General features: G+C 46.1%; 1 protein-coding gene across 3 annotated transcripts in view; it reads right to left on the bottom strand.

Annotated features, from left to right (window-relative positions):
* LOC101837628 (ATP-binding cassette sub-family A member 3) overlaps window positions 1–18,113 on the bottom strand; it is a 54,998-nt gene that overhangs the window by 15,517 nt on the left and 21,368 nt on the right. For all 3 annotated transcript variants that reach the window (XM_040748233.1, XM_040748232.1, XM_040748234.1), the window contains 9 exons: window positions 16,942–17,115; window positions 12,998–13,179; window positions 10,740–10,883; window positions 10,185–10,314; window positions 9,227–9,381; window positions 8,806–8,961; window positions 8,419–8,629; window positions 7,156–7,306; window positions 1,159–1,257 (listed from right to left, as the gene is read on the bottom strand). In XM_040748233.1, the coding sequence (XP_040604167.1) occupies window positions 1,159–1,257; window positions 7,156–7,306; window positions 8,419–8,629; window positions 8,806–8,961; window positions 9,227–9,381; window positions 10,185–10,314; window positions 10,740–10,883; window positions 12,998–13,179; window positions 16,942–17,115 (1,402 nt within the window). The remainder of the gene's footprint in view (window positions 1–1,158; window positions 1,258–7,155; window positions 7,307–8,418; window positions 8,630–8,805; window positions 8,962–9,226; window positions 9,382–10,184; window positions 10,315–10,739; window positions 10,884–12,997; window positions 13,180–16,941; window positions 17,116–18,113) is intronic.

The following is an 18,113-nucleotide window of genomic DNA, read 5'->3' as shown; positions in this document are numbered from 1 at the left end:
TAAAAGTAAAAAAAGATCTGGGCGGTGGTGGCACACACCTTTAATCCCAGCCCTTGGGAGGCTGAGGCAGGTGGATCTCTGTGAATTTGAGGCCAGCCTGGTCTACAGAGTGAATTCCAGGACAGACTCCAAAGCTACACAGAGAAACTCTGTCTTGAAAAAAAAATAGGTCACCCACCATCTAAGTATCTGCTGTGCTGACTGCCTTTATTGCTAACAGGATCCTGGCAGGCTGGCAGAGACTCCAGATATTTTTCTCCTGAGATAAGTCACTCAGATAAACCACTGACCTGAGCTGAGCTAAAATGACAAAGTCAGAGGTTGGCTGGGGCCATATGCTGAATGTAAATGGGCGACCAAGTAGACTGGGGGCTAACAGGCACTGTATTTCAGGAAACACAAAAATGCAGAGGCCTACAGCTTCTGAGAGAAACCTGGAACTGAGCCCACAGGTACAGCTGACAGCGGATTGGTATGTAGCTTTTTTATTCAACTAAGATGCACCAAAATCGGCTCTGATTTTCCCTCCTCCCCTCCCTCGGCTGTTCTGTTTCAAGGTGCACAGACTCTTTCTGTGTCTGGCTGTACCCACTGGTCTCCCTACAGTAATGCTGGCCTTCCTGTTGGTCTCCACAGCTCCTGAGAACATAGCACAAGATCTTATAACTTCTAGTCAGCTATTATGCTGCTCCTTCTGACCATGATTTCCTCAGGAAGAAAAAATTATTTCATAAATACATATTTTACTTTCAGCTATTAGCACTATGTCAGCCAGACCAGCACTCAAGAAACTCCTAAGAAATATGGCAATGTTCTAGTACTCTAAGGACCTGAGAGCTAACAACCTTCACCTTTCTGTATAACAGCATAAGTCCTCTGTGATGACCCATGCCTCAGGGAGCCATCTGACTTCGGCTGACCTGTGTTGGGGTGGTTGTCTCAGGAAGGATCCTGGGTAGCCCAGGCACATTCGCCATACAGAGGCCATGGCTCTGTAAGTATTCAGGTGTCGGGAAAACTCACGTCTGAACTCTGGCTCTGAGCCCCTGCCCTGCTCGGTTCACATCTTCATCTCTGACAGTGCCCCAGGGCATAACACTTTTAACAAAATCATCCCAAGTGAAGGTCTGGGAGAGATGGAAGCCCACATCTACTGACCGAAGGAAGACTTCCTCCATGGTGGTGACAGAGGCTCCGAAGCTGGCAATGCCCAATTCCTTCTGCTTCTTTTCCAGTTTAGCAAACAGACTTTCAAACCTGAAAAAAGTGGTAAGGCTTTCTCAGACACTTTCGAAATACTCTGTTTCTAAATAATCACCTCTATATACAATGTGGAAAATTGAGGGTAGAATTGTGTCTTGCAATGCCATTTTTTCTTCCTTAAAAATGGATGAAAAACTTTTCACAGGCAGTGGTGTGGCGCATGCCTTTAATCCCAGCACCCAGGAGGCAGAGGCAGGTGTATCTCTGTGAGTTCGAGGTTAGACTGGACTAAAAGAGCTAGTTCCAGGACAACCTCCAAAGCTACACAGAGAAACCCTGTCTTAAAAACCAAAAAGGAAAAAAAAATCTGCTTTCTTACAGGACTGGAGAGATGGCTCAGCAATTGAGAGCACTGGCTGTTCCTCCAGAGGTCCTGAGTTCAATTCCCAGCACCCACATGGTGGCCCACAACTATCTATAGTGCAATCTGATGCCCTCTTCTGGCAGATAGAGGACTCACATATATTAAATAAATCTTAAAAAAAAATCTTTTTGGTGGTCAAACCTGAGGCCTTGCTTGTTATGTAAGTGTTCTACTACTGAGACATAGCTACACTCCCCAGCCCAAGTTCTTATTTTTCTTAGAGAGGTTTTAGGTTCATGGAAAAATTTAGAGGAGGGGATAGGGATTTATTATGTTATCCTACTCATATTTTTCCCTCTGAGCACTTGGACTTGGGCTCTAAGACCACAAAGGAACCACAAACAACATGAAAAACAAACAAACGAACAGAACCCTTCTGATGACTACTACTTGGTTGTAGAGCAGGGGAACACTCTGAGAATAAAAATGGAGGAGTCACAGCAGAATAGATGTGATGCAGGAAACATAAACCTCTCTCTAGAAAAAACTCCACAAAAATCAAACGCACACATAAACCATGCAACCATTCAAAAGTTGCAACAAAGTGGTTCTGAAATGGTTCTGGGGCTCAAACATAGCTAGATATGAACAGCTAAAAGTGACCCATAATAGAGCTAAAAATACTACCTAGATGTAACACTCCTGAAGCCACTCCAAACCTGGCTGGCAGAATGCAGAAAGGTGATAATCAAGTATTTGTGTGCTTTCCCAGGCATTCAATTAATGTTAAAAAATAAATATACAAACAAGAAAACCTTACTCAATGCAAGCAACCATGGAAAAAGGTACAGGCTTTCAGCTGGGCGTGGTGTCTCACACTTTTGATCCCAGAGCACTTGGAGGCAGAGCCAGGCAGATAACTGAGTTCAAGGCTAGTGTGGTCTTACAGAGTGAATTCCAGGTCAGTCAGAGCTACACAGAGAAACCCTGCCTCAACTCCCACCTCCAGCACACACGCCAAAAAAAAAGGTGCATGTTCTCTTATCCTGATGATGGAGAAGTGACGCAGCTCTTTTTTCCAGAAGATCTGGTAGCAACTGCTTTGCTATTTGGGATCTGTCCAGAGGCAGTCACTGATACTAGAGACAAGGAGTTTCCTGAGATGATATTTATTAACACAGCTTTTGGGGAAATGTGAAATGAGTGAAGATTAGTTTTTAAACTAAGGTACACCTAAGTCATTGAACATCATGTTACTATAAAACTGCATTACTGGGCTGGAGAGCAATTATTGTTCTTGCAGAGGACCTGGGTTCAGGTTCCAGCATCCTCTTCTGGCCTTTGTGGGCACTGAAGACATGTCACACAGGCGCACATACACACAAAATAAAAATGAAAACAAGCCCACATTACATGGACAGTTGGGTGTAGCTTAGTGGTAGAGCAGTTGTCTAGCATGCAAGAGGCCCTGGGTTTGAGCCCCCGTTACAAAAAAATGAACATTAGAAAACCTTTTCAAAACTTTACACAATCATACTTGATGTCCTGGCTAGTTTTATGTCAACTTGGCACAAGCTATAGGCATTTGAGAGGAGGGAACCTCAATTAAGATGCCTCCATAAGCCGGGCAGTGGTGGTGCATGCCTTTAATCCCAGCACTCGGGAGGCACAGGCAGGTGGATCTCTGTGAGTTCGAGGTCGGGCTGGACCGACAGCCTCCAAAACAATACAGAGAAACCCTGTCTTGTAAAAAAACAAACAAACAAAAAAGATGTCTCCATAAGATCAGGCTGCAGACAAGCCTGTAAGGCATTTTCTTAATTAGTCATTGATGTGAGGAGGCCCAGTCATTGTGGGTGGGGACACCCCAGCTGGTGGTTCTGGGTTCTACAAGAAAGTGGGCTGAGCAAGCCATGATGAGCAAGCCAGTAAGCAGCTCCTCCATGGCCTCTGCATCAGCTCCTGCCTCCAGGTTCCTATCCTGTTTGAGTTCATGTCCTGACTTCCTTCAGTGATGAACAGTGATATGAAGGTGTAAGCCAAACAAATCCTCTCCTTCCCAACTTGTTTTTGGATGTGGTGTTATATCACATTAATAGCAATCCTGTACTTTTCAGAGGATTGTGGAAGGACTTTGGAACTAGAAAAGCCACTAAGTGTTCAAATCTTGGTGAGCTGTTCTGCAGGAGCTAGAAGATAAGTGCTAAGAGAAATGTAGATGAAGGGGGTCTGGCTTGTGAAGTTCCAGAGGGAAGGTGGAGTCACTTAAAGACTCTGCTGAGGCCACTGCATTTTTTGAGTTAATCTGTGGCTCTGGTCACTGGGGGTGAAGAATCAGCTGTGATTAACAACATACCAAAACTACTAAAGTGAAACTTTTGCTTTGCTGGGATAATCAGTGCTGGCTAACTAGAGCTGAGAAATTATCCGTGATTAAGAAGAGACCAGCATCACTAGGGTGAAATATTCTGGGAAGTGTTTCCTCTGGGTCAGCACACAGAAGCTGTGGTCCAGAGGTGGCCATGGTTGTACCTCATTCTGGGAGTCAAACTCAGTCATGTATAAGAGTTTCCCAGGTGGTACTAGTACTGAAGGCATAAGGAGTCATGGAGAGCAGTTGAGGCCTGACACTGTGTGGCAGGACTGGAGTCCCGGAAGAGAGCCCAGGAGAAGCTGTTGGTGGAAGTGCAGTCCAGTTGCAGCAGAGACTCCAGCATCTTGGAGATGCCAGGACCATGGGCAGCCACCAAGGATAGTAGTAGCAGTGGCGTGGAGCCAGCCTGTCACTAGGAGACAATCTGTGTGTGCTGCAGAGGGCAGAGTCAGAGAAGTGGTCCAAGTCCTGCTGAGGATGCCAGAAGATCATGAGTGAATCCTAGACATTGGAATACTGCCTTATTTACACAGGTGGAGTTTGGCTTTGGTATGATTGTGACTCTATCCTGGTTCTTTCCTCTTTTTTTTTTTTTTCGAGACAGGGTTTCTCTATGGCTTTGGAGGTTGTCCTGGAACTAGCTCTTGTAGACCAGGCTGGTCTCAAACTCACAGAGATCCACCTGCCTCTGCCTCCCGAGTGCTGGGATTAAAGGCGTGCGCCACCACCACTGGCTGAGACTGGACATTTATTTATTTATTTATTTGTTGTGTGCACAGTGTTCTGCCTGCATATATTCCTGTATCTCATTATAGATGGTTGTGAGCCACCATGTGGTTGCTGGAAATTGAAATCAGGTCCTTTGGAAGAGCTGCTGGTGCTCTTAACTGTTGAGCCATTTCTCCAGTCAGAGACTGAATTTTTAAAGCATTAGAATTTTAAGACTGTGGGACTTTTTTTTGTTTGTTTGTTTGTTTTTAAAGATTTATTTATTACATATACAGTGTTCTGCCTACAAGCCGGAAGAGGGCACCAGATTGAATTGTAGATGGTTGTGAGCCACCATGTGGTTGCTGGGAATTGAACTCAGGACCCCTGGAAGAGCAGTCAGTGCTCTTAACCTCCGAGCCATCTCTCCAGCCCCCTGTGGGACTTTTTTTTATGGTTTGTTTCTCTGTGGCTTTGGAGGCTGTCCTGGAACTCGCTTGGTAGTCCAGGCTGGTCTCGAACTCACAGAGATCCGCCTGCCTCTGCCTCCCAAGTGCTGGGATTAAAGGCATGCGCCACCAACGCCCGGCTTGTGGGACTTTTTTTAAGCTTGTAAAATGTTTTATGTTTTTGAATAAAAAAAAAAGAAAAAGGAAAGGAACATGACTGGTCTCGGGTTTCTGCACCAAATGAATGGGAAAAAAAATAAAAGGAAAGAACATGACTGCTCCTAGGTATGGTGGAAGAGAAAGTTTATTGTAGACATTGGGAGAGAGCATAGGTAGTGGCAGGGACATCTGGGAGAGTCCAGAGTGGACATGACCAGACTGAGAGAGGAGTGGGGAGGGATCATCAGGTATAGTGCCCAGGAGAGGCCCAAAGGTAACCAAAATGGCTGGATTATACAGTCCGAGCTGAAGAGTTCAGGGTAGGAGGCTGGGTATGCCAGCCAGGAGGGCCCTGTAACAGGTAGGGGCTGAAGGATTGCAGGGAGAACCTGGCAGCCAGTGTCTGCTTTGCTAAGTAGGGAATCTCAATTAAGAGAATGCCTCCCTAAGATCAGGCTACAAGCAAACCTGTAAGGCATTTTCTTAATTGTTGGTGGGGCTACCCCTGGGCTAATGGTCCTGGGTTCCATAAGAAAGGGGACTGAGCAAGCCAGTAAGTAGCACCCTTCCATGGATCCGCATCAGCTCCTGCCCCCAGGATCCTGCCCTGCTTGAGTTCCTGTCCTGACGTCCTTCAATGGCAGACTATGATGTGGAAGTGTAAGCAGAGTAAACCCTTCCCTTCCTAACTTGCTTTGGTCATGGTGTTTCATCACAGCAACGATGGCCCTAAGACGTGTGACTAAATGTACTATAATTGTTTATTTCATTTATCTGTTCATGTGTGTGCATGTATGGATCATATGCAACGGTCAGAGAACAACTGTGGGAGATGGTTCTCTACCACATAGGTCTTAGGGAGCAAACTCAGGTGATCAGGAAGGGCAACTAATGCTCTTAGCCATCTTGACATGCTGTCCATCGCCTACACTTTGGTATAAACTGCAGGCAGGATAGATGGCTCGGTAGTTGAGAGCATGTAGTGCTCATGCAGAGGACCCACGTCAGGTGACTCACAACTCTGCCTGTGACACCTCGAGCCTCCACCCGCACTCGAGTGCACATACTCAGACAGACACAGACACAGACAGCACACATACACACTCTACAGTTTCCAAATATAATCAAGATCTGGGCTTCTGCCAGGCAGTGCTGGTGTACACTCTTAATCCTAGCACTTGTGGGAGGCACAGGAGGGCAGATCTCTGTGAGTTCAAGCCAGCCTGGTCTACAGAACGAGTTCAAGGACAGGCTCCAAAACAGAGAAACCCTGTCTCAAAAAAAAAAAAAAAAAAAAAAAAAAAGATCTGGGCTTCTTGCATGCTGTCTGGTGTAGGTAACTTAGTGATGTGAATGACTGAATCTCACAAGTTATGAACACTCACAATTTGTCTGCAAATGCATGGTAGCTCCACAAATAACTGTGTGTGTACCTACTACATATGCTTGTTTATTTATTTACTTATTTTTGGAGGGAGGTTGAGATAGGGTCTCATGTAACCTATACCGGCTTTGAACTCACTATATGGTTGAGGATAATCTTGAAATGATCCTCTTGCCTCTATTTCCCAAGTATTTGGGTTACAGGTATGCACCACCGTGCCTGGTAATGGCTTCTATATGTTCAAGCTGGTGTTAGAAGTGTCCTGTGTGGGTATGCAAGCAGACAAGAAGTGAACCCTTTTTAAACCTGTCTGGTGTGTGTCTGTCCTACTCAGGTAAAAGCATTATCTCTCTCTGCAGTAATAAGCAATAAGCAGTAAGTAAGAAATACAAGCTCAGTGGATGCTTCGGGGCCCCCATCCCTGGCCCAAACAGTCATAACAGTGAGGGCACAGAGCCCTCACAGCCCCGGGACCTTCCTGGGTCTGCACCTGCGCACTCTCTAGGACACGTACCTGTGTGTGCTTTCCTTGGGAAGAATAAAGGACAGCTCAGCACCAGCATGGCTCTCCAGCATGGCATTGGGGACATGGTGGTGTACCAGCTGAGAGATACCTTCAGGGTTGCAGTGTGGCTCTTTCACTAGTGTCATGTGGTAGCCGGCTCCTGGAACACAGGGACCAAGAGTTAGGCCCCTGGGTGGTCTCACTTCTGCCATGCCACACTCTGTGGCTCAAATCAGGTGGATCATGGGACAAGCATCTGCACACTGGGTACAACTGAGCCAGACAGGTGCACCTCAGGCTCTTCCACGCAGTGCAAAGTGTCACCTCCCACAACCTATTTGGGGAAAAGATCTGGGGAAGCTGGGTCCCTGAATGTAGCCGGGTGCACCTACTGGAAACCAGAGCCTTCCTGAGGATAAAAACCACCAGCAGCAATCTAAACGAGTGAGTGTGTCTGCATAGTAGGATTCATGCTAATCACGGTTGCAAGGAAGAGGCACAGTAGGAGCCATGGGGCTATACTGCACACATTGAGCTCTTGTCTGACTTCCTGTCCAATACTACTTTGCAGGAAATGCCCCTTTCTTGTTCCCTTCAGGGACTAGGGTGTTGGACCAGGACAATCGATGACTTGGCTAACTGGGCAGACAGGTAAGAACAAGCAAAACTCTCGAGGCCCTAGTGGAGATGAACAGAAGGCACTCCTTCTTGGTAAAGGAACCCCATTATCTTCACTAGGACAAGGCCACTTAGGAGACAGGGCCCCTCTCTAGCCTGCTCTGGCTATCCTGGGGAATCCCTAGGGGCGTGTGCTTGGCACAGGAGAGGTAAGGTGTAAACCAACGGGCATTTTGTGGGGAGGAGTACTCCTGTATGAGGGAGGAGTCAGGCATATGTTAGACCAGGAGGTGTCAACAGAAAGCCAAGTGTTCCACACAGCAAGGTGGCTGAGTCCTGGCTTATGATTCCACCTGCTGGACTGGGTTATGCAATGAATAATGCTCTTAGTAAGATCAACACATAGGAAAGCACCGGGGGCCACTCATGGGGCCCCTGCCTGTTCCACAGATTTCTGCTCTGGGCAGTTCTGTTGCGGTTTGACGAGAGCCCCACCTCTCAAGACACTCTGCTTTACTAGTCCCACCTCTGCGTGGACTAGAGAAGGTTTAAAGATAGCTTTGCCCAGCTACTATCTGGGCCCTTCATGGGGTAGACGCCCTGGCCCTATCATGAGATGGAGGCTGACCTGGACTCCTCCTTCATACTTCTCACCATATTTCTGCTTGAGGAACAGTGATGACCCACAGCACTGTAGCTCCCCCTTGGCCAAGATGGCGATGCGGTCTCCCAGCAGGTCGGCTTCATCCATGAAGTGAGTAGTCAGCAGGATGGTGCGGTCACTCTTCTGCTGCTGAAGAAGGTCCCAGATGGCCCTCCTGGATACTGCATCCATGCCTGAGGTGGGTTCATCTAACATCAATACCTGGAGGGCAGAGGTGAAGCCTTGTGACAATGACTCAGGCTCAGGATGGCTGTGCTGTGTGGCTTTCTCTGCAGTTTGATTTGGGGTTTTGTAAGATGTCCTCACCACCCCTGGGTTTGTCCTTGTGTGGGAGCCTGTCTTGGCTGCATCAAGAGGTCAGACCCCCTGCCCTATACCTTGGAACCAGCTATGAGGGCGATGCCAATGGAGAGTTTGCGCTTCATCCCCCCACTCAGGAATTTGGACCGCAAATCCCGCTTGTCCTCCAGACTGAGGATGTGCAGCATCTGCTTGACTTCTTCAGGACACTTCTGGAGAGACATGCCTTTCAACTGAAAGAAAGGCAGGGGATGAGAAGACATGAGGCAGCTGGTGTTGATAGGAGTTAAACCATCCAGCAAGTTCTCTGGCCCAAGAGGTGTCTTCCCTTGGCATTGCTGGACTCTGCTCATCCTTCCAAGATTACCCTTGCTTTTATGGAACAGTCCCTCAGAACAGACTTCTGTGAGGCTAATGAAATACTGGGACAGTTGCAGAATCCTTGGTATATTAGCAAGGAGCAGTCACCACCCACATGTCTCTGTCACCCAAACTCACCTGTGCATAGAAGTAAAGATGTTCTGCAACTGTCAGGTTGTCAAATAGGACATCATGCTGGGGACACAGGCCCAAACTTTTCCGGATTTGAATCATGTCTTGGGAAATTTCGTACCCATGAATATATGCATGGCCACTGGTAGGGGGAAAGAGACCTGCAGCCAAATCAAAGACCCCCAATTTCATCATGAAAATCCTGTTCACTTGTGCAAGGTACAAGACCTCCTTGACGCACTTAACCCACTGTCCTCATTTTACTGAGGATTCTATCCATAGGAGAGTATCTGGACCCCTGCACTCTTCCGCGTTAGGCTCTGTCCTGAAGAGCAGTAGGAGACAGAAGGATGGAGCCTCAGCTCTGTTATAGGGTACACCACTTTGTCATAAACAAAAAACCCATTCTCTCTGGCTCTGTGTGTCTCTTTTACACAAGTGTGTGTAGACACTGAATTCATCATCATCACAAGTCCTGCTCTCAGCATCACGGTGTGTGCTACTGACAAGCATTCTTGGTGTTTCAGGAAGACGAGGAATACTTTCAAATGGGTGAAGCACAGTAGGGACGCAGAGTCCCCTCCTCTCCTCCTTTACTCCCTTACTCTTTCCCATGGGCACTGGGACTGAACACAGGGCTCACAGAATGCCAGACAATCACTCCACCACCGACTCATGTCCCTAGCCCAGCACAGGGGCTGGGGTGGGTGGGCCTGTTCCTTTGTGGCTGGAGAATTAGCCTTACTCGTCTTTACTGATCTCACCAGGTTTGCATGTCCATAGATGGAGGCTGAGAGTAGGCTCTCATGTAAAGGCTCCCCATATGTTCCCCTGGGCCATGGGGCTATAAACAGTTCACTTCTCACAGGGAAGGACTGAAAGCCATGTGGGAAATGTGGTGGATGTAAGGGGGCCAGAGGGGAAGGGCCTGTCAGTTGTAGATGGACATGGAGCTACCCCTCACCTGTCAGCATGGACATAGTCGTGGTCTTGCCAGCACCGTTGTGGCCCAGTAGGACTGTTATTTGTCCTTCATACAGGTTCAGGTTTAGGTCTCTGATGCCCACCTTGTCCTTGTTACTTGCTTGGAACACCTGTGGGTAAGTCAGAGGTTGCCTTGACTTCCTGTGGCCCTCGGGGCCCTCCTTTCCTTTTGGAACATGACCCTAACATCTCAGGGCACTAAAGCAGGCCCCATGAATCAACACCTAGAAGAGAATTGTGGGGCAGAGGCTACATCCCTCTGTCAGTCCCTACATGACCTTCTTGTTACTGTGTATCCTTTGTAGCATGCACTGAGAAGCTAGTGAGAGGGCCCAGGGCCATATGGTCACAATGCTACAACAGCACAATGCTAGCCAACATGGAGCAGATGTGGAGGGATGGTCCGTGCCCTGGAGAGTGGGTCCAGAGCAGTTCTGGGGATCCTATCCTCCTCTCTCAGGTGCTCAGGATAGCTGGAGGGAGCCAGGCCTAGAGACAGCACCTGTAGCTGACCTGCCTGTCTTCAAGGCCTCACCTTGGACAGATGCTTGATTTTGATGCCAGCTACCAGGTCCTCCGGCTCAGCTTCAAAGTATTCTGTTCTGAGAGTTTTTTCTGGGTCACTGTCTTCTTCCTCTTTCCCTACGACAGTTCTTGGGTTCCCACACCAGTAGGAGGGCTGGGATAGAGGCACATGGGTACCAGAGTCATTAAAATCAGTCAATTTTATTTGTGATCAGCAAAGTAACTATCATCAACACATTAAACATACATAACAACATTACCTGAGCCTTAACCACAGGGTGTATGACTGAAGAGACAAAACCGTCTTAGACTGAGTTCCAGCATGTTTCCTGATTTGATTATACCTGAGAAAGCTCTATTTCTTGCCTTCCTAATCTGGTAAATGGGCACAAGAGTGGACTGTTTTGAAATTCAGATTTAACAGAGAGAAAAGGGAATTTGTCAGTGTTATGAAGAGACATCACTGAACACCCCTGTCCAGAGCACTATCACAGCCTAAGAGGAAAGGGTGTATTTCTGCCCTCTCTCTGTTCACCACAGTGACCGACTCCATGAAGAAGGACCAGGGGACACTAGAGGGTGAGCTGCCTGCCGAGGACCTGTCCTCAGCACCGATGGGCACACTGCACTGGTATTACTGGACACATCTCACATTTAAGTGACTGTGAGGTCAGAATAGATTTCACATAACAAAAGGCCATAGTTAAATGGTGGCATTTCCCCTCCAAAGCTATAGATAAGAGTAATGTCTGTCTTCTCTAACAATAGGTGTCACCTTGCATTTGATGAAACATAACAGCTGACACTTGACAAATACTTGCTGATCAAAAAATAAAAAAAGAACTGGGCGTAATTATCAATTGGAAATTGCTAGTGTATGATGGGGATAATGACAACATGGGGATACTATGTTGTCATTACAAATGAAGTTCACTCATAAAAAAGCTATATATTTAAATAGAAATACATTTCTAAATTAACAATCCATTTATAAATATGGTTAGATAAAAGTCTAAAAAAGTATAAATAGAGGTACAGGTATATGTACTTAAAATAACAGAAATGCTGTAGAATAATAAAAAAGTTTCAGGTCTGGTTTATAATATGATCCACTTTTATCGAGCAAATTGTCTACAGGGACTAGGTAGGAAGGGCACAGGACAAGTGTGAAAAGGCTATAAAGGTTAGCATTGTCAACCCAACAGCATCTAGAGGCATCTAGGAGAAACTTCTGGGTATGCCTATGAGTGAGTTTCTAGACTGGGTACTGGGGTGGGAAGACCCACATTGAATATAGTTTGTATCATTCATTTCATGACGGAAGAAACAGGAGAAAATGAGCTGAGCACCAGCATTCAGGACATCTATTGCCTGAAAAGAGCCGCTATGTGACACTATGTTCCTGTTGCCATGCCTTCCCTGTTCGAATAGAGCTGTAAATCAGAATAAAACCATCTTTCCTCTGGGCAGTGGTGGCACATGCCTCTAATCCCAGCACTCGGGAGGCAGAGGCAGGTGGATCTCTGTGAGTTCGAGGCCAGCCTGGTCTACAGATCGAGTTCCAGGACAGCCAGGAATACACAGAGAAACCCAGTCTTGAAATACCAAAAAACAAAACAATTCTTTCCTTAAGATGCTTTTGATAGGTGTTTGTCAATGAGAAAAATACTACAAAGGCACCACCTGTTAACAGTGCTCCTTTCTGGCAGTGGAAAGTGCTATCTATTTCAAAAGTGTGTTTCCCACCCTGACCAAAAAACAAAACAAAACAAAACAAAACAAAAAAAAGCTTCATTGTTTTGTAGGCAGAAAATCCAGTAAGATATTTGCTTTTATACTGGTGATATGGGCTGGAGAGATGGCTAGCCATTAAAGGCTAGGCTCACAACCAAAAATATTACACTGGGGATACAGCTCAGTGTTAGAGTGCTTGCCTAGTATAAGCAAGGCCCTGGGCTTAAACCTTGGTGTTATAGTTAAACATTAGAAGATTTTTCATGGACAAAGAAATGAGTTTGGGGTCAGCAGAGGCTATGTGCATCATTCTCTGTGTCCCCTCCTCTCAGACGCTGAGGATGAGGCAGGCCTTCATCCTAGGAACAAATCCTAAGGGCCCTCAGACACATACATGCACAGGTTAGAGTTTCCTAAGCCAGGCCTATACAGCTGTCATTCACTGGGACTTGAAGAGGTCCCACATGAATTCTGGGGATACCTCTGTCTCCCAAAGAAGTGGCCTGCTTGATGAACAGGGGCATCAGCACTCACCATAAGGAAGAAGTACCAGGGCTGGGGCACGCCAAACTGGCCTGGGAAGACAGCCTCCACGTACCAGGTCACCAAGCCATAGAGAACCGAGTCCAGCAGCATCATCCCCAGCACTTGTCCAAAGCAGAAATCATCATCCACATTGACAGGGTTCAGGAGGTCACGCCACTGGATGCCAGTGCCTGGAGGATGTATCAGGAAAATAGAGCAGAACTGTCTGGGGTGGACCAGAGGGGTGAGACCCTGGGTGGCACATGTATTCAGGCTTGTATTCACCCCTGTGCTGTCACCATAAAGTCAGCACGCCTGTTTCTGTCTGGGATTTGCAACAAATCTGATACCTTCCAAGTCTTTTATTTATTTATTTTGAAACAGAGTCACATGTATTCCAGGCTGACCTCAAACTTCCTGTGTTGCTTAGAATGACCTTGAACTTCTTTTTTTTGGGGAGGGGGGAATGGGGTTTCTAGACAGGGTTTCTCTATGGCTTTGGAGGCTGTCCTGGAACTCACTCTGTAGACCAGACTGGTCTCGAACTCACAGAGATCCACCTGCCTCTGCCTCCTGAGTGCTGGGATTAAAGGCGCGCGCCACCACTGCCTGGCGATCTTGAACTTCGAATCCTTTTGGTGCCACCTCCAATATGCTGGTATTACGCGTGTACCATCATCCTTGGCTTATGCTGAGTTAGGGATCGAACCCTAGGTAAGCACTACCAGCTGAGCTACATTCCACCCTTAGACAACTTTCTTCAATTCTTGAAGATAACAGTAAGTTAAAAAAAATTAGGCAATTGCAGTATTATCAAAAGTTCATGAACTGGATCTGAGGAGATGGTTCAGAGGTTAAGTTAAGCAATGACACTTCTTCGAGAGGATCTGGGTTTGATGCCTAGCACAATCTTGGTGACTAACAACTCTCTGTAACTCTAGTTCCAGGGAATCCAACTCTCTCTTCTGGCCTCTGCAGGTAATGCATGCATATGGTGCATAGAAACAAATGAAGGCAAAGTATCACACAACTCTCACTCAATACATCTTTGATTTTTAAAATTTATTTTCACTTTATTAGATTTTTCTTTTCTTTTCTTTTTTTTTTCGAGACAGAGTTTCTCTGTATTGTCTTGGAGGCTGTCCTGGGACTCAATCTGTAGACCAGGCTGGCCTCGAACTCACAGAGATCCGCCTGCCTCTGCCTCCCGAGTGCTGGGATTAAAGGCGTGCATCACCAATGCCCCGCACTTTACTAGGTTTTCAAGACAGGGTTTCCCTGTATAGTCCTGGTTGTCCTGGAATTCCCTCTGTAGACCAAGCTGGTCTTGAATTCAGAGATTTGTCTACCTCTGCCTCATGAATGCTAGGACTAAAGTCCTGCATTGCTATTGCCCGGCTATCTTCAAAATTTTTAAAACTCATAACTGACTAGATGGGTTTGCATTTCATTAGTTACATGTATACATACACATACATATATGCACATATATACATATGTACACAAATGCACACATATATGAGATATGTTGTTAGGTCAATATGAATCAATAAAACTGAGAGGTTTTATTGCTGCAAAGGCACATCAATGTCACAGCCCATGAAAGCTTGTATCAAAGTGACTAAAAGTCTTCTGTTGGCAGGAGGACCCTGGATTAAATGTTTTGACGAATACTTACTCTCAAACAACCAGAGATTTGTCTGTTTTAAGAAAAGTCACCTGCATATATATGACAGTGTGTAGCTTGGTATTCTTGTGGAACTCTTAACAGTGGGAACAGATGCTGTCTCCGACTCTTTCACTGACTTTTGGGACCCTTTTCTTCATACTGGCTTTCCCTGCTCAGCCTTAATAGGAGCGAGGTGCTTAGTCTTACTGCAACTTAATAGACCATGTTTTGTTGATATCCATGAGAGGCCTGCCCTTTTCTGAATAAACAGAGGAGGAGTGGATGGGGGAGGCAGCAGAAGGGAGGTGGATAGAAAGAACTGGAGAGGAAATTGCAGCCAAGATTAATATAAAGAAATAAATAAAAAAGAAATTCACTATACAACTTTGAAAAAAAGAGAAGTCATATGTTAATATTCCTCTTTAGAAACGGTCTTCTAGTTTTTAAAAATTATTATTAAATTATGTGTAGGTAGATATGTGGTATGTACATGTGAATTCTGGTGCCTGAGGAGGCCGGAGGTGTCAGATCCCCTGTAGCTGGATTACAGACAGCCTGTAACAGCTGTGGGTGTTGAGAACTGAAGTCAGGTCCTCTGAAAGAGCAGCAAGTGCTCTTAAGTAATGAGCCATCCCTCCAACCCTGGAAAAGGCCTTTTAAAAAGTACTAGAGGCCTTGGAAGTGTCTGCTAGTTTACAAAGTGTACACTCTATCAATGGGCTACTAATGCTGCAAACATACAAACGTCCTGTTTCGACCTCTTGATCTTCCTGCCCTCATCTCCTTGGTGCTGGGGTTACAGACATAACTGCATTACCATGTCTGGTTTCATACAGTGCTAGGCAACAAATCCAGGCCTTCATAAATGTCAGCTGTTTTGTTGATGTTTGTTTGCGTGTTGTTGTTTTGTTTTAGAAGACAGAGTTTCGCTCTAGACCAGGTATGGAACTCACTATGTGTCCAGGGTGGCCTCAAACTCATAATAATCCTGCTGTGACTTCCTTAGTGCTAGGATTACCTTGCACAGTGGTATGGTTTGAATGCATGGCTTTAAATTCATTTGTTCCCAGTTAATAGTGTGGGAAATAGCATTTACAAATGGACCAAAGCTACTGAGCTGTAGTGGCACATGTTTTTAATCCCAGCACTCCGGAGGCAGAGGCAGGCAGATTCTATGAGTTCACGGCCAGCCTGGTCTACAGAGTGAGTTCCAGGACAGACAGGACTATACAAAGAAAACCTGTCTTGAAAACCAAACCAAACCAAACAAAGGACCAAAGATGTCATAATAACGTCCTACAGGAATGGTTTTTCTCCTCCAGTTCCCTGCTCTGTGATGCCACCTTGGAAGCAGCCACTGGGCTCTTATCAGGTATCATATCTTAGTACTTTCCAGCTTCTAGAACTGTGAGAAATAAATTCATTTTCTTCACAAATTACCCAGTCCCAGGTACTCTGTGAGAGCAATACAGACAGACAAAGGCATCTGACTGGAAGAAGGAACTCACATAATGAAGGGAGAATGACCCTGGCAGTCATCTGCCGACCACACATGCCCTGTGGCACATACATGTTTTTGTGTGCATACACATACTCACAATGACCCTGGCAGTCGTCTGCTGACCACACACGCTCTGTGGCACATACATGTTTTTGTGTGCATACACATACTCACAATGAAAAATGCAATAAAAAAGTTTTTTAAAGGAGATGGTGAGACAGCTTAAAAGCACTTGCTGCTCTCTCCAGAGGACTGGATTCTCAGCACCCACATCAGGTGATTGATTCACAATCCCTTGTAACTAGCTCCAAGGGATCTGACACCTTCTTCTTGGCTCTGTGGCACCTTTACTCACAAGTGCACACCACCTACACACACACACACACATACACACACACACACACAGTTGAAAGTAAAAATACATTTAGAAAGCTTTAAAACATAAGTAGAAAGAGACTCAATTGGCAAAATCTAGTCATCGGACAGAGCAAGTGGGGTGACCAACACCTCTGGGCACTTAAGCCCTTAGTTGTGCAACACCTCTGGACGTTTTAGCCCTTAGTTGTGTTTCGCTCCTAGTGGCCTTATCTGAACTACTTCCCCATCAGTCTGGAGCCAAGACTCAGGACCTGTCTGCTAAGGCAGTCCCTAGCTCAGGTGTTCTAATTAGCTTGCTTTCACCTGAGGTGAGTCTAACTATTGGAAACACTTTTGACAAGACGTTCCCTAAGCTGTAAGAACCAGTAAGTCATGGTTTGAGGACTTTCTGAGGACAATACTTACCTTTGGCTTCAAATTTTCCTATGAGCTGAGCTCCCATTGCCATGGCAACATTAGATAGGAGACAGGATAAGAGCTTTTGGCTCAGTGTCATCCAGTTGTACCGAGGAGCCACGAAAAAGTAGGGACTGAAGGTGAAGTAGTACAGGAAACCACCCACGGCTGCTGCTATGTTGGCTGTGGGGAGAAAGAGCATTGAGTGCTATGAACTTGCCAGGAGACTGGCACAATCGACAGTGGGTCAGACAGAGCCCGCCTCTCCCAGCACTGGGGGACTCCAGCTTCTTCTGGCCCTCATGCAGGTCTTCTGCCCATCTGAAGCAGTACACATACAAATGTGTACACACAGACAGGCCAGCAACCGCTTGAATGTAAAATAGCAACTACGGTAACGGTACTATTTCCCATACTTTTTTGTTTTTGTTTTTGTTTTTTGTTTTTTCGAGACAGGGTTTCTCTGTGTAGCTTTGGAGCCTGTTCTTCAACCCACTTTGTAGACCAGGCTGGTCTCGAACACACAGAGATCTGCCTGCCTCTGCCTCCCGAGTGCTGGGATTAAAGGCGTGTGCCACCACCACCACCACTACTACTACTACCACCACCACTGCCCGGCCCATACTTCTTTTTAAACAATAAAATTACTTAATAGGGAGCTTGGCAATTCACAGTGTGGTATGGATTGACCTGAGGCATACTCATTTTTGGGAAAGACTTAAAAGTATTTAAGCTTAAAACTAAAGATAGTTACTAAGAGAAATGTTGTTTGTATATTCCAAGCCATCAGAGGTCCAAAAACTATTGTAAACTTTCTCTGTCCAACAGAAGGCAGCAAGGAAGAAATCTAAGCACAAGATGACAATAAGCTGAACATAACATTCAGAGAGCAGAAACAACCTTGAATGTATCAGCAGGGCAGGCAGGTAAAGCTTTTATTTCTAGTATTCTTAGCAGTGCACAGTTACACTTGCCTTCTGCCAATTCCCCTTTCCCTAAACACCCTGCCTCTGTGCTCTCTGTGCTCTACTCATCAATTAGCTCCTTCCTGGGGAATTCTAAGAGGCTCTGTTATGGGCTTTACTGTATCCTTTCCGACTTCCCCCTCAAACAGTTATGTTAAGGCTCAGCCTTGCAGGAGTTCTCCCTTCCAACAACTCAGCTTCTGGGTCATCAAAATG

This window comes from Mesocricetus auratus, unplaced genomic scaffold, assembly GCF_017639785.1.
Source record: "Mesocricetus auratus isolate SY011 unplaced genomic scaffold, BCM_Maur_2.0 Super-Scaffold_100007, whole genome shotgun sequence".
Classification (NCBI taxonomy): Eukaryota; Metazoa; Chordata; class Mammalia; order Rodentia; family Cricetidae; genus Mesocricetus; species Mesocricetus auratus.
Note: the sequence above shows the minus strand (reverse complement) of the source record. Positions and strands in the feature narration are given on the sequence as shown.